This window comes from Coturnix japonica, chromosome 2, assembly GCF_001577835.2.
Source record: "Coturnix japonica isolate 7356 chromosome 2, Coturnix japonica 2.1, whole genome shotgun sequence".
NCBI lineage: Eukaryota > Metazoa > Chordata > Aves > Galliformes > Phasianidae > Coturnix > Coturnix japonica.
The window spans coordinates 104,990,656-105,005,447 of NC_029517.1; the positions used below are offsets into that span (position 1 = coordinate 104,990,656).

The 14,792-nt window shown below is 35.9% G+C and overlaps 1 protein-coding gene across 3 annotated transcripts in view; it reads left to right on the forward strand.

The window, feature by feature from the left end:
- The window catches only part of C2H8orf34 (chromosome 2 C8orf34 homolog), a 143,507-nt gene that overhangs the window by 93,837 nt on the left and 34,878 nt on the right, over positions 1 to 14,792 (forward strand). For all 3 annotated transcript variants that reach the window (XR_004306247.1, XM_015855746.2, XM_015855747.2), the window contains one exon: positions 12,946 to 13,031. Coding sequence is in view for 2 of the 3 variants with exons in the window: in XM_015855746.2 (XP_015711232.1) it covers positions 12,946 to 13,031 (86 nt within the window). In the remaining variant the exon portion in view is untranslated. The remainder of the gene's footprint in view (positions 1 to 12,945; positions 13,032 to 14,792) is intronic.

A 14,792-nucleotide genomic window follows, 5' to 3' on the forward strand; every position in this document is an offset into this window, starting at 1 on the left:
TCACCCTTCTGTTAATGGTTCAGATTAACAAGAACAATACAGAGGCATGCCAATTTTATCTGCTTGCTTTGCCAATGGCTGCTCCATTGTATAGTTTGAGAGGGGATTAGTCGCTTGTAAATAAAAAGCAACCCGTGGTGAAATTAAGTCAAAAGTTTGGCCATATGCCACCCTACATTTCTATTCCCCTCTCCCCTCCTTCCCCCCCTGTTTTGCTTGTAAGTTACTACTTTTTTAAAGGCACTTATGTAGGAAGGGCTCCAAAACTTTTTCTGATGCTCTGGGAGTATAGCTATAGGCATACTGAGTATCTGCACAGTAGCATTTCCTCGGCACGGTCCTGGGGCCTCAACCTTCATTTCCAACACTGACAGAGCAGCAGAAGCTAAGGGCTTTTAGAGTCCAGGCAGTTTTACTGTTAGCAGCACAGCTACGTGCTTTAAGAAAAGAGCAAACATGTTAGACCTGAGATTCTTCCCAATTCACTGGAAAAAAAAAAAAATTGCATATGTTATAATTCGTTTCCAAACAACTAGCTACGTGAAAACATGACACCTTTTTTTAACTTGCATTAGTTGTACATGAACTATCATGCAGAAAGTTAAGGAAATGGAAATATTAAGTTTTGTCCACGATCTCTTAGAACTTAAAAGCCTATAATTTATAAGAACTATATAAGTTTTGTATAGATTAATATGAAGCTTAATTAAATTTTAAATTCCCTGAAATAGCCACTAACAGCAGGTGCCAAGATGCAATATATCCTCTCAGTTCTGCACATCAGGGAGCATGTGACTCAGATCTTGGGCCAGTCTTAGCAACCTTCTCTATTGTTATATTGTCTTTTAACTGACTGCACTACATACATGATGCTGTAGTTTGAAATGTGAACTGCAAGAGAAAGATCTCACAAAACATGCTTTTCTAACTTCACTTTCATGATCAGAGGATGCAAAGCAGTACTTTATGTCACCTGTAGACCCTTGGGTCACTCTCTACCTTATTTAAGAATGTGAGGGAGGAACTGGATGATACCTACTTGACTGGTTCTTTTTTCTCTTCTGGTTGTAGTTCAACAATTTCTTTAAACTTCTGATAGACTAAAAAATAGACCATCTTCTCAGTAGCACAAGGCTTAAAATAGAGCTGTTTATTGGTTTTGTATTCAGTTGTGGGGAAGCCTCATGATGAACAAATCTATTGATTTTTTTTTTTTTTTTTTTTTTTTTTGAGCATTCCTTCTTTCTTACTTAGTTGGAGAACACCTCTCCATTCTTCCTCAAGATAGAGTTCTCACTGCAGTTAGCTCTGTTTTTTCAGTTTCTTCATAGTGAATATGCCAAATGACTTCTAGCAGTAGCTATATGTTCTTTTCCAGTTTCTTTCCATGAGCTATTCTCTTTGCTGTTACTCAGTGATATAGTCATTGAAAATAACATATCAGAAAATCAATGTCTGAGCACTTGGATCATCTCTATAAAGGTTCCTCAGTGTCGGCATTTATCTCTATTGTTATGTGAAAGCCCAGTACTTATTTCACGGTCATAATATAGAATTGTAGTGCATTTATTTCTTTTATAAATGTTATTTTCTTTCTTACATATCCTCTAAGTAGTCTCGTATGCTATTCATAAATACTTTGGGCCTTCATTGTAAGCATACTTGAATAAAGTTGAAAAAGTAGTCAATATATGTTATTGTTATATGTACCTTTAGCTACAATTAAACACTCGTTTTTCCACTTAATTTTATCCACTTTTTTTTCATCAAAGAAATTAATTTGAAATGAGTGGACTTGTTAATAGCAGTGGGTATTCTGTAGCTAATGAGACCTGTCAAAACAGATTACCAAGTCATGTTTACTGCAGGTATTTTGTCTGTCAGTAGGAGGAATATGACTTTTCACCTCAAAGTTGATTAACTGAGTGGCAGGTGGTAGAAAACATGCATCTTAGTTCAGAGAAAAGTTTGATTTTACTCTTATGTATACATAATCCTTGCTCTGTCAAATTACTGTATTTTTTTAATGTTCCATCTTGATTTCATTGCACAGTCATGTTATCTCCTATGTACATCCTACAGAAGCTTCGTGAACATTTTATGGCTTTTCTAAGAGGGATTTCTGATGCAGTGTTTGACATAGTGTTACTGAAAGGTCTTCAGAAAGAATGTGAAATGGGAGTGCCTATATGTAAGAATTATAAATCTTATTTGTTACAAAGTAAATTAAACGCATTTTACATTTTAGAGACCACTTGGAGTGCTTCTCAGACTGCAATTGGTAAAACACCCTCTGTCGCTTTAAGTTTCCTAGAAAAAAAGAGTTAAATCATTTTCAAGAATTGTGAGACATGACACTGAGAATGGACAAAAGTAGAAATACATTTTTTTCCTTTTTTTTTTTTTTTAAAAGAAACAAGCTTTTTAGAAACTGACATCCAAACATGAATGCTGATAATTTTACCAAGCATCTTGAAGAAAAACAGATGGAGTTGTCACAGCCCAGGTCAGCAATTTTAAGAAAGCATGTTTTTCACCCATCTAGGAGATGAGGGGAATCCTTTCAAGCTATTACACCATGTTATTTTTTGTAGCTTATGATTTAAAAAATGAAAGAGGAAAAAAGCCAGCACAAAACCTCAGAGAAAAAGAATAGTAAAAGTAGGTGTTAATTATTCTGGAGTATAAATAGGTTTGTAGGCTGTAATATAGCTGTAAGAAACAGAGAGCTCACTGTTTTCTGTATAGATGTTTCACAAACGGTGAGCAAAATGCAGATGGATAACAGCTTTAAGAGGGTTTTCAAATGGGAAAGTAGCTACAGGACAATGTTATTCCCATAGCTGCTCTTGAACTATATCACGTGTTAAGCAGCATATTAAGTCATCTAAATAAAAGGGTGACATCATTCACAAGGTAGAACAAAGCAAGATTTGTAGATACACAAAAAACGGGCTAAAAAAATAACTGTATTTAGAATAATTGCTTTCTGCAGTTTTGGCAGGGAAATTAGCAAAGGCAATTTTACTACAGCCAACCTGGATTTAGATCACTTGAGCAAAGTGTTTACAATAAAAATTCCATCTTCGTCTAGGGGCACAGCTTGTTGGACTGAATGGACTGACCCATTCTGTAATACAATTTTGTTATTTCTTTCTCACATACAAGCAAAACAAACTGAGGTTCATTTTAAGCTGATGAGTCATAAGGCACCTTCACACATAGGCAAAACTCATATGTGTTAAATAAAGGTGTAAGTAACAAACTGTAAAACTGAACAGTACTTCATTTTCTCACATCTCGTTATGTGTGCACTGAGAGTTCTGCAAGATAAGAAGATAATATTGATGTACTGTGATTATTTGATTGAAGTTTAAGGTTTTTTTTCATGGAGTTTTTTTTTTTTCTTTCTTTTTCTTTTTTTTTTTTCTTTTTTTGGAGGACCACCCATTAGCCTTATATGCCCACTGCCATGCTCAAAAGTTAAATCTTGTTCTTGTGGAGTCTTGCCAGTGCATTCCTGGAAGTAAGAAGCTTTTTGTTTTTAATAGCGCAAGGGCTGCATTCATTCTTCTTAACATCAATAGAATACAAAAAAGGGGTTGCATGTGATTAAAAAAGAAATGGGATTATAGAAAACATACTGTGCCACAAGCTTGAAGGCTTCTGAACAAGAATGTTGGGAAGGAGCACTCGTTGCATACAAATTTAGGTTTGAGATGCAATATATTTAATAATTGATTTTAAGATTAGTTGGAGCAGGAGCACAGAGTCCTCAGGCCTTTCAACATATTTGGGAAATCAAATACATAGAGATATATGTATATGTATAAGCAAAGTAAATCTGTCAATTAAAAAAGCAATCACAGCTTTTCTAACCACCACCATTGGGATTTGTATTAAAGGTCAAGTTTGGTAGCTTGTGTTGATAGTGTAGAATACATGAGATGCTTTGTTCATGCTACCATTTATGAATACTCTCTGAAATATCTGTTTGGAAAAAATATTCAAAGACTCTCACATCAGTTTACTTTGCCTGTGACTGATTTATTGTTCTGCTTACTGTCTGTATCTTAACTCCTTTAGATGGTTTCTTCATCCACCAGTCTACAAATTAGCTTATTTATTTACCAAAGTGAGTCAACTTTTCTTTAACCATCTGCATTTTTTAATTTTCTCAAACTCTGCAGTATAGACTCCACAACTTCCATGTGTCTTTGGTATATATACTCAGATAAACTACATGGTACCGTGTGAAATTTAAGAACCACATGTGAGTGTTCTGAAATACAGACAGGCTTCCATGACAGCATGGAGGAAATAAGTGAAGGAACCAGACAGAGAAAAACAAACTACTACAGACATTAATTTCTATAAATTTGCAGAAGAATGATGGAGAACAAAACTCTTGTCTGAATTGGCCTTTATTTGTCTCTCTAGAAAATAACTGAAATAAATTTAGTCAGTACATTCTCTGGTGTTCATCTATCTTAGACAGTAGACTTCTAGAATGCATGAGTTTATATGGAGCTATTTCATCTGAGTATTACAAAGCTATAACAATACTAATGAGACTTGAGGTCATTAAGAAACATTTGGTGGTGGAAAATTGGATAATAAACTGTGCCTGAGTACCTGGAACTTGAAAAGTGTATTATGTTTAACTATCAAAAGCAGAAAAGCTGGCAACTGCATGTCAAGAATAAACGGTTGTTAAACTAGTCATGCTGATGTGCATACTGTTCACAGAGAATGCTGCTGAAATTTCAGACAGCTAAGAGAAAAATTAATGAAAGCATATGTCTCTGGAACATCATAAATACTAACAAAATCTATACTTAAAAAGATGAGAACTTGGAAGGCTTCCTCAAGGGAAGGAAGGAAGCCTACTAAGCTTCCCCATCTTCAGTTGCGCACTAGATCCCCTTATTGTAGTTTATGGTTAGGCTGCTCTTGATGTCATTGTGTTCCCTGTACAGAAACCAATGGGATGGATTCTCCTGTCTTGTCCATCCTCCATGGCTGGGGATGGAAAGCTGTCAGGGAATAGGTGCTGCAGCATGCAGCACTGAGATAGCATCTCATGAGTTGATGTGAAAGAGAGCAGGCAAAATAGACCACTTCGTCTTTCTTTCTCTTAGAGTGGCAAACCACTTTGGTGTCTTATTCGTTCTTCCTCCAAAATAGAAAAACAGCAGAAAAAAAAAACCAAATAAAAAAAAGAACCTAGTAAAAAGTTAGTTTAGTCCTAATGGTAATCAGGGACAAAAAACCACAAATGAAATTTTAGGAGTTTGTCTTTTGCTAGATTGTGAGATTAATGTGCTTGTTTGTCTCTTGTGGAAGCATTACTTGCTCTTTCAGTGGCTAATGCTCCATTAGAACATCTGACTACGCAAAACAGAGATCACCTGTGTCATTTCAAGTGACTGTTTTTGAGTTTCTGGGTTTATGATTACTTCTAAAATACACAAGTTATTATGACTTTTAATCCCAAACTCTAATTAGTTTCGTGGAAAACTCCCAGAGAATATGTGTTTTAAAAGAATGACAAGGTGTGTCTATTTTGAAACCTTAACTGTGACATAAGAAAGGAGTGATATAAAACAGTAGATTGCTATCAATGGCTCAAACAGAAATCATAGGAACAGGCTTTTTTTTCCTCCTTTTTTCCCAATGAGTAAATCCACCGAGCAATAATATCAGACCTATCTGATGTTCCAAAATATTGTGATAATTACAGTATTGTCTGTTACTGAGAATTATGTGAGCTGGGAAGAAACCAATATTTACAGATGAAAGATGTATCATTTTAAAAGGAGCAGTGGATATCTATGTGCTTGCATTACATAGTATTCTCAGAGATTATTTTATCTGCTGCCTTTGATTTAACAGCTATTGTGCTTCCTTAAAGGCTGCGTGAGAAAGGTGGGATTTTGCTTGCATGCCTGAAATTTGTACAACAGATACATAAAATTTACAGGTGAATTTCATCTTATACATACATACCTGGTGCATTGATAGAACTGCTTTTGCAAATGTGTCCTGTAGTGCACTGAGTTCATACAGAGAGAACCCTACTGCAACTAGCAACAAGGAATTAGTGTCTGGTTTTGGTTCTGAAAGAAAAATTTTGTGTAAGATTCTATGAATGAATGATGTAACATTACTGCATCTTTTCTAAGAACTATTGTTCAGCTGATGCTATTTTGACCTTTTTTTCTACATCTCATGCAGCTTGAAAAAAAAAATAATAACTGGAATAACAGGGTTGATAATCCTGCAAACATTAACACTGTTAAAAGATCTTAAGAAAAGAAGACCTAAAGGACTTTTTAGTTCATTTGAATGTCCTAATCTTGATTTGCAATAGTGTAAGCAATAGGAGCATATTTGAAAATGAAAGTAATATAAATCTATGCATAGTCCCGGAGATTATTATACTGTCTACAGACTTAATGGAGGGTGACATCTGTTTCATCCTGTCCTTCATCTGTAGAACTCCACTGACAAAACACATTCAGCCCTTCCCAATAACTTAAAAAGCCCAAGCTTTTTCCCCTACTTTTTTTTTCCTTCTCTAATGTGTTCCTTGCAAGCTAATTCTTTACTGTGATGTTTATAGATTTTTCCTGTTTGGTGCTACACTGTGATGTATATCAGCTGTAGCAGTTGCTTGTGGATGTGAATAATGAAGGGTGAAAACCAGCAGCTCGTGGGCCAGAGGAAGCCTGTTGGTCATAATTTGAGGCTCTGGATAACACTTTAATGTGGCTCTTGAAGACACACACACACACACACAACTCTTTCACAAGTCCTGGAAAAAAATGTTTCAGAGAGAAGAAAGAGTGTTAAGTCTGAAAAGACTGACAAAGACTCTAATTTTTCTCCTGTGAGATAATGGTTTGAAGCCAGCAGCAGATAAAAGATTGCTGTAAGAATGGCTTAATTCCCCATCTTGTAAAAGGATTAGATAATTCAGTCTCTTTATGGATTCCTTACTCTGGGAAATATATTTCCACTTTTGGTTCTCCTCAGAAATAGCTGCAGAGTGTACTTATTTAAATGCACAAAGACCTGCATTCAGGCATCGTGAAAAGGCAAGTGGCACACAGGAAAGATTATTTTGCAGGCTCTGTCAATGTGTAAATTTGCTCAGTGAGTGAATATTCTAGTTTTACCAGCTGAAAGCATTATGGCTGTGAATTATGTATTGGTGATGTGGCAACTTTCCACAAAAATCTTTGAAGAGTAGCTGGAAATAAAAGTGCTTTTAATTTGCACAAAGGGAATGGAATCTGTTGTGTTTTTTTTTAAAAACTATGGCTTCTATGAATTTGCAACTCATTTGCTGTTTCAGTCTGCAACCACTGAGAAATAGTGTCCTTTTGTGCAAAATTAAGAGATAGTGATGCCACTACTATCAGTGAAAATGGAATAATTTATGCTAGACTGTACCTTAGATCAGGGTGTAACTCAAAGAATCTGAATGCTGTATATCTCACATACATAAGTAAAGCCAGCATTAGTAACAGCAGTCTCCTGCCTGTGGGCTCTGCATCACAGATTTCAACTGCAATTATAAGAATTACAAACCTCAATCAGAACATGCATAGTATGTTGCTGCTTTTAATTTCTTACACGTTCTTCTATATACATTAAATGCCTGTATTTATTCATGTATTCTTAGAGCTTAACTTTGGAAATGTCTGCCTGTATAATGTTCTGCTAGATAATCCAATAGTCCTCATGCTTCATTTCTCTTCAATGCCGATACCTCCTATTTTGGTCTACAGTGAAAACAGAAGCTATGACACTGATTTTTTAATACAACAAGGTGCCATGTTGCAGAGCTTTCCCATTGTTACTTAAAGCTTGGGATGTGCCAGCCACTCATTACTATCTGCATTCACAGTCCTCTGTTGCTCGCCTCCATAGATGTAACATTTTTCTTCTGCAGCTGAACTGAAATTTATACTAACTGATTTTAAACCTATTCTTCATTAGGAAGAAATAGTATGTAGCTAAAGCAGATGGAGAGTTTCACAAACAGAAGAGTACTTTGCCTGTATATATATATTTTAATAATATTTAATATATTTTCTCCATCACATTAACTGGCATACTCTGTAATAATGGAGAACTCACATCTTTTTTCATATGTACCTGTGAATACACTAAGAATTTTGCTGGCACAGTTTTAACATTTTTGTTTTTGTAAAAGACATTAGTAGAACAAAATGGAATAGGTCAGAAATTCCTGGCGTTATGTTTGGGTGCTGGAGAAGCTTTGGATTTTACACCAGTAAGCAAGTGTGGAAGTAGTGGAGACAGCAAGTCAAGGTACATGAGATCAGAATTTGGATCAGTCTGTTTGGGAACACAGAATGAAATAAGCTCACCATATTACAGGCAAGTCAGGACAAATGATTATAACGTGTGGAGTATTGTTACTGGTGTGGTGTTGAGGTTGCTAGGGAAAGGTGCAAGAAAACATTCAGTGTAACCTAAAAGCATGTGGGGGCTTTCAAGAATTTGCTTGTCTGACCTCCGTTGCTATAACATCCCTCATGTTATGAATATGTATTTGCTTTAGGGAAATTTTAATTCAGTATTACAGTGATATCAGAGAAAGATGTCAGATGAAGATGTGGTGTTTAAAATAACAGAAAGGAAGCAGATGATTTGAAAGAAAGAAAGAAAGTTCTCATCTTGACTGAGATTTTATTTGGTTGCCAAAGAAATGCCATCATAAGTTTCTTCTGTGAATAAGTCTGTGTTATTCTTTAATCTAACAAAATGTGTTTTATGCTTTTTGAACCAAATTAATAACTACTTCATCAAGAAACTAACTTTAAATCACTGAAGTATTAGGCTTTCTTTCAAGAGCACAGTTGTCTGCAGCAATTTAATGAAAATAAGTCATTCAGCAAATCAAAAACTTTTACATTAAGATTCTAATGCAAACATGACACTACATCTGGTTTTCAGAGCTGAAAGCAATTCTTTGTGATTGTGGCCTTAAAATGTGCACTGATCTTGGGTGAATGTGAAAATAGCTTTGCTGTTCTTTTTGCTGAAGTACTTATGGTTGTTTTTTCTGAACTTTCCTCTACTTCTCACTGTGTTTATCTAAAAGAAGTCAGCTGAGTCTTCAGCAAAGCATATCAGGAATTTTCCAGTGAAATGTATGTTCTTTAGGAAATAATGATTCATAGAAAGGGAAATATTTTACAGAAATTATCCAGGTTCAACAAAATTTATCTGGCAGAGAGAATGGCTGGAGCTGCGGTCTGCCATCACGTTATTTCTCACTCCCACCACAGGGAGTGCCCTTCACTGTCCTGAAGCCCCTCAAGGAATACTTCTTTATTACTGAAAAAGATGGCATAAACACTTGTATTGTCTGGAACTAACAGGATTTGGGGGTTTCTTTTCAAGTGGAATTTCAAAATTGTTATGCTCTAGGGAACATCAGAATGTTCATAAAATGCAGAGCTGCTTGGGAGCATAATTTCATTTACTGATAATTTTAAGACTATCACAGGGCAACAACGCTTATATAGAGGATAGTCATGGTGTATACTGGCACTAGCAATTTAGTGCAATTGAGGAATTCATCAAATGGAATTCATCTTAATCTATACATGCAGTCAAATATACACAGTCAAATTTAAACATACCCATTGCTGCTCTTAAAGCAACTCTTTTACCTCTTACAAATCAGTTTTACTCAAGCAAAAATATGTCCACAATTTCAACCTTGAAACTGCATACCATATTTAAGTAATAGAGGAAAAAACAAATCAACTTCCTCAAATGTTTTCTGTTAGTTTTATCTACAGGTTATAGTTTGACTGTGATTGTGCAGCTGTATGAGATCCTAAAGCATTGCTTTGGGAGAGACACAGGTGGAGAAGTCATAGCTTCTCAGGTATTACTCTCTCTTTCCATCCTTAGTAATCCCATTCTTTACTACTTACCCCCTGTAATCTGTCATTCTGGAATGCTATGAGATTTTGTGATTCATTGATTTTTAGATGCAAATAATGGATTGTTTATAGTGTTGTCTCTTCAGCTTCTAAGTGAGGTCATCAATCTAAGTAATCACCTAAATCATCTTTCTAAAGCAGCAATTACCGTAATGTCAAGAAGCTGTCCTGTATGTTGGACATTGACGGGTATCAGAGGTATTTGAAAGCAAGGCCCCTAATTCTGTAAATACAAAAAAGGACCGAGGGATTGAAATGACATGCCACACAGCTAATTACAGTATGGAAGAGCAATAAACTAATACAGACTTTGGATTCTGTCAGTGTTTATTTTCATGACAAATATGACAAGTTCGTGAAAGGACTAATTTTCAGATAGTAGTGACAAGTTCGACTATACATTCTGCTTAAGTAATATCAGTTTGAATATAGCATCACTAAGAAGTATGTCCCAGTGAGTTGTGTTAGGAAAAGCAGGTATCATTTCAAAAGTTTTACATATGGCAGAGATCATATCTTCCTCATCCAGGGATTCTTTCCTGTGTATGCTTCTTTATTGCTACAGTTCAAATTATGTAGTTAGTTCCAGTTGTAATATCTTTGGCAAAACTAAGTAGTCTGTGTTACTCTATTGAAAAGAGTGGTAAGTTAATGAAATGTTCTCTGAGTTTTTGTCTAATGGCGAACATAATGCTGCTATGGAAATTTTTTTTTGTGGTTCTTTTCCACCTCTGTAATCATAGAGATTTAAAGAATAATGTGTTTTGAGGTGTTATCAGACAGGCAGGGAAGTCCTGAAGATGCTAAAAAAAAATCCAGGATATTATATCAGTCAAAACTGAGTTCGTGCTGGTTGTTTTACAAAATTCTGATGTGGTATAAGAAGCTCCTACTTACTATTAGAGGTAATTTTGTATGAGTGCAATATAAACAGAGAACACTGGAGTAATTTTGCTTTTAATCAAGCACAGGATGGCTGCAGAGGAGAATGCCTCATCACTTCTGGTTCTGTGATTTCATGCATATCTTTATAAGCTTGAATACATGCTTGTAGAATTCATGTGTATGTATGTAATACAGGAGGGCAGGACAGTTTTAAAGCAGATGAAAATGATGTGGGTTTTGAGATTTTCTTCCATTACCACTGAAGTTTGTTTTCTCTGTTTGTCTTTATCGTAGCGTGAACATGAGCATGAGTAGCATGAGAAGTTTAGTTCTGTTTTACTGTTGTCTTTTGAAAAGCTTGGTTTGCAAGCTTAGTTTTCCAAGAATTTGTAACTAGAGCATACAAACTGGCTATAGAACTATAAAGGTTAGGTTTGTGTCTTCTAAGTTTTACTCTTTTCTTGCCTTAAGGAGTTTTGAGTTCTATGGAACTGCTTGCTCAGGTCGGATTTGTTATGAATTTATATTAAGCATTCTGTCATAAAAGGAAATGAAAGTAATTATTGTGGGAAAATAATTTTTGAGAAGATGGATTAAATATGTGTGAAACTCATAAAATGTGAAAATTGGATAGGGCTAATATGGAGATTCTGTTTGGTTTCAAAGGTTAATTGAAAGATTCATTTAAAGCGGCTGCAGAGAGTGAGGATAGAGAGTAAAAGGAACTCCTTTCAGGACATATTTATTTCCTTAATGTTTTATTTCAGTGCATTCTTAGAATTCCTGGGCTCTGCAAAATTGCATTTTCTTATTCTTTTCATGTCTGAATAAATTCAAGTTAAAATAACCTTTATGCAAATAACAACTGTGTTGCTAAAACCATGTCTTCAGAGCAAAATCTGTACTCAAGGACCATAGGAGCCTGAAGAAGGTGTGTATCTAGTAGAATCTATATATCTATAGTGTATCTATTGGAATACTCATAAGAAAAACAACAGTTACGAGGTCTATTTTTGTAAATTGCTATCAAGACATTGCAGTCAGCTGATGCAGGAGGAAAGCCTGAAGACAATACTTGCCTTAAATATTGGATATTTCCTTTAAAAAGTAACAAAGATGTAGGAAATATTCACGTGTGTATTTCTTCTAGTGGGTTGCCTTTGGCTAAGGGCCAAACTCCTACTCAGCTGCATGTTCACTCACTACGCTCAGTATGACAGGGAGAAATTATGATGAAAAAGCTTGTGGGTCTAGGTAAAGGCAGGGAGATTGCTTGCCTATACTGCCACATGCAAAACAGACTTATGGGAAATTAACTTGATTTATTGCCAATTAAAATGTATTTGACTGATGAGAAATAAAAAGACAAGCATTTAGATCACACTTTTCCTCCCCTTTTTCCCAGGTTCAACTTCACTTCTTCATTCCACATTCTTCTACCCACACCTCGAGCAGTCAGTCCCTACAGTTCCTCTGGGCTGCTCCACTGTGGCTCTCCATTGGCTTTGTTTCCTTCAGGAAATACCTGCTCCACTGTACTCATATGGTCTTTGTGTTTTTCAGTAGATGATGTAGTCCTCTCCCCTAGATGCAGCACAATGTCTGATCCAGTGCCTTAACCACCTCCTTCTCTAACTATGGTTTTCCCTCTGCTATTCCCACTCTTTCCCTTTTGCTCTACTTGCCTTAGATCTCCTCCTCTTTCTTAAATGCATTTATCCAGAAGTGCTGCCACGTTGGATTTTGGGCATTATTGTGTCCACTGGAGCCAGACAGAAATGGCTATGTCCAGTATGGGGTAGTCCACATCCCCTTCTCACTAAGGCCATTCCTGGTAGCCACCCTGCCACCAGCACCTTGATACAGTGCAGTCCTTTTCATTTATTTAAGCCATGTGGAATTCATTTGACTTTTTTTTAAAGGCTAGTTCTGGTTTCTGAAATGACATGATAGGACCATAGATGTTGACTTTTCAGCAAAGCTACAGTGTTCTGTATAGAGTATGTAGTCAGAATTAATATTTTTATCACACTTGCCTGTGTTTTTGTTCTGTTTTTTCACATTTTAGATTGCAAGGAGATAATATGGCAGAAAGGCCAGAAGATGTCTCCGTGGTATCTCAAACTTCAGAGCCAGCTATGTCAGACTCTGATGGTAAGTAAGATATTTGCTGCACATAAGAAAAAAAACAACAACAGCAACATTTTGCATTTAAGAGTTAATTTTATGTCTTCAAGGGAAGTTAAATTATTTCCTGAGGGTGTTACTGGGCACATGATATTAGAAAAGTTCATAATGTAGCTTTGGCCATAGCCCTTTAGCACTCCAAAATAATTCTTCACTGTATTTTGGGAAATGTCTCAGGTCAGTGATTTTGGGTCAGTGTTGTAGTAGACAGTTTTTAAGTTAGCACAGTATTTTGGATGTAACATAGCTTAGTAGTATAGACACGTCCTGTCCATTGCCAACTGGCCTGTGTGTTAAAGAATTGTCTTTGGATTATTTAATTTAGTAGTACAATCTCATTCACAGAATTCAAATAATATCTAGGAAAGAAAAAGATTTAAATAATTTCTCCTCTGCTTTTAGACTCAGTATTAAAAGTGCCTCCGTGGTCTCTCTGAGCACTGCTGTCAAGAATTAAAAACACTGTTCAAAGAAGTTTTTACAAAAAACTCTGAACGATTTATTTTCCTTGTTTACACATAAATACATGCTGTACTAATTTACAACCAGGACACAGCCCAGTTTCAGTTTCTGCTCTGGTTCTTAACAGAACACCTGGAATATAATGGAAAAAGCACTTCCTGGGGGATATCCTGCCAGAGAATGCCCCTCTTTCTTATGAAAGATTCACTTGATGAAGATTATCTTAGCTGTCACTGAAATACAGATAGGAAGGAATAGTAGTTTGGACAGAGATTCTGCAAAAGATGAATCATTTAGTCTGTTCTCCTACTTCAGGGCAGAACAAGCTTAGTCTTCTAAGGAGAAGATTTGTAGTTTTGCCTTCAGTAGCTGTAGATGAGTTAGTCATTTTGATTAATTAATGCGAAAAAGACTAACTGAGAAAGTGTTGCCATTTTGAATTGTCCTGCCAAATGTCTATTATTTAATGCCACTAAGCATGACATCAACCTGAGCTTTTGTACATTTATCACGTCTGTAAAGCAACATGTCAATATTAGTAACTAATTTGTCTTTAAGTGTATGTGTCATAAACTGGTTTTGTGAACATACATGGTTCAATCCAGTTATACAATTCATTTTTCCTTTCATTCGTCACTGATCACTTCATTAAAAACAATTATTAGTGCACTAAAAATCTCAGAATATCGCACTCTTACAAGTTTGATGAAGATCATCTGTGAGAGAGACCCAGATTGCTAACTTAATTATTGTACTGGAAATATATTGCTATGGCACCGCCTGAAACTGGAGGCTCATTTTTGTTTACTGGGAGGTCAGTAAAATGGTAGCCTGTTGCACAGCGATAAAGGCACTAGGATTAAAGAAGATGAAACTGTCAGAAGATCCTGGATGCTGACTAACAATGAAGCTGGGTTTTTCATGGTCGCACATTATGGACCACAAGAATACCATAGCCACTTTAACTTTGACCACTTTATGTGCCACTGGACATTCTGTTATGATTAAAAGGGAGAGGAATAACCCTTTCCCCAAAGACAGAGAATAAAACTTAGGTAGATGAGGCAACAAGATTAATGTTGTTATTTCTCATCTATCTCATGTCTGTGAATACACACAAACCTGTTAGCTGTATAGCTAGTAAACAGCATCGCCTTTAGGGCAAAAAAGCTGAGGTCAACAGTAAGGTATTGCCAAATTTCTGACAAGAGGTTCTCTCAGAAATGTTTAGCCTTTCAAAGTTTTTTCTTCCTTTTTTTTTTTTTT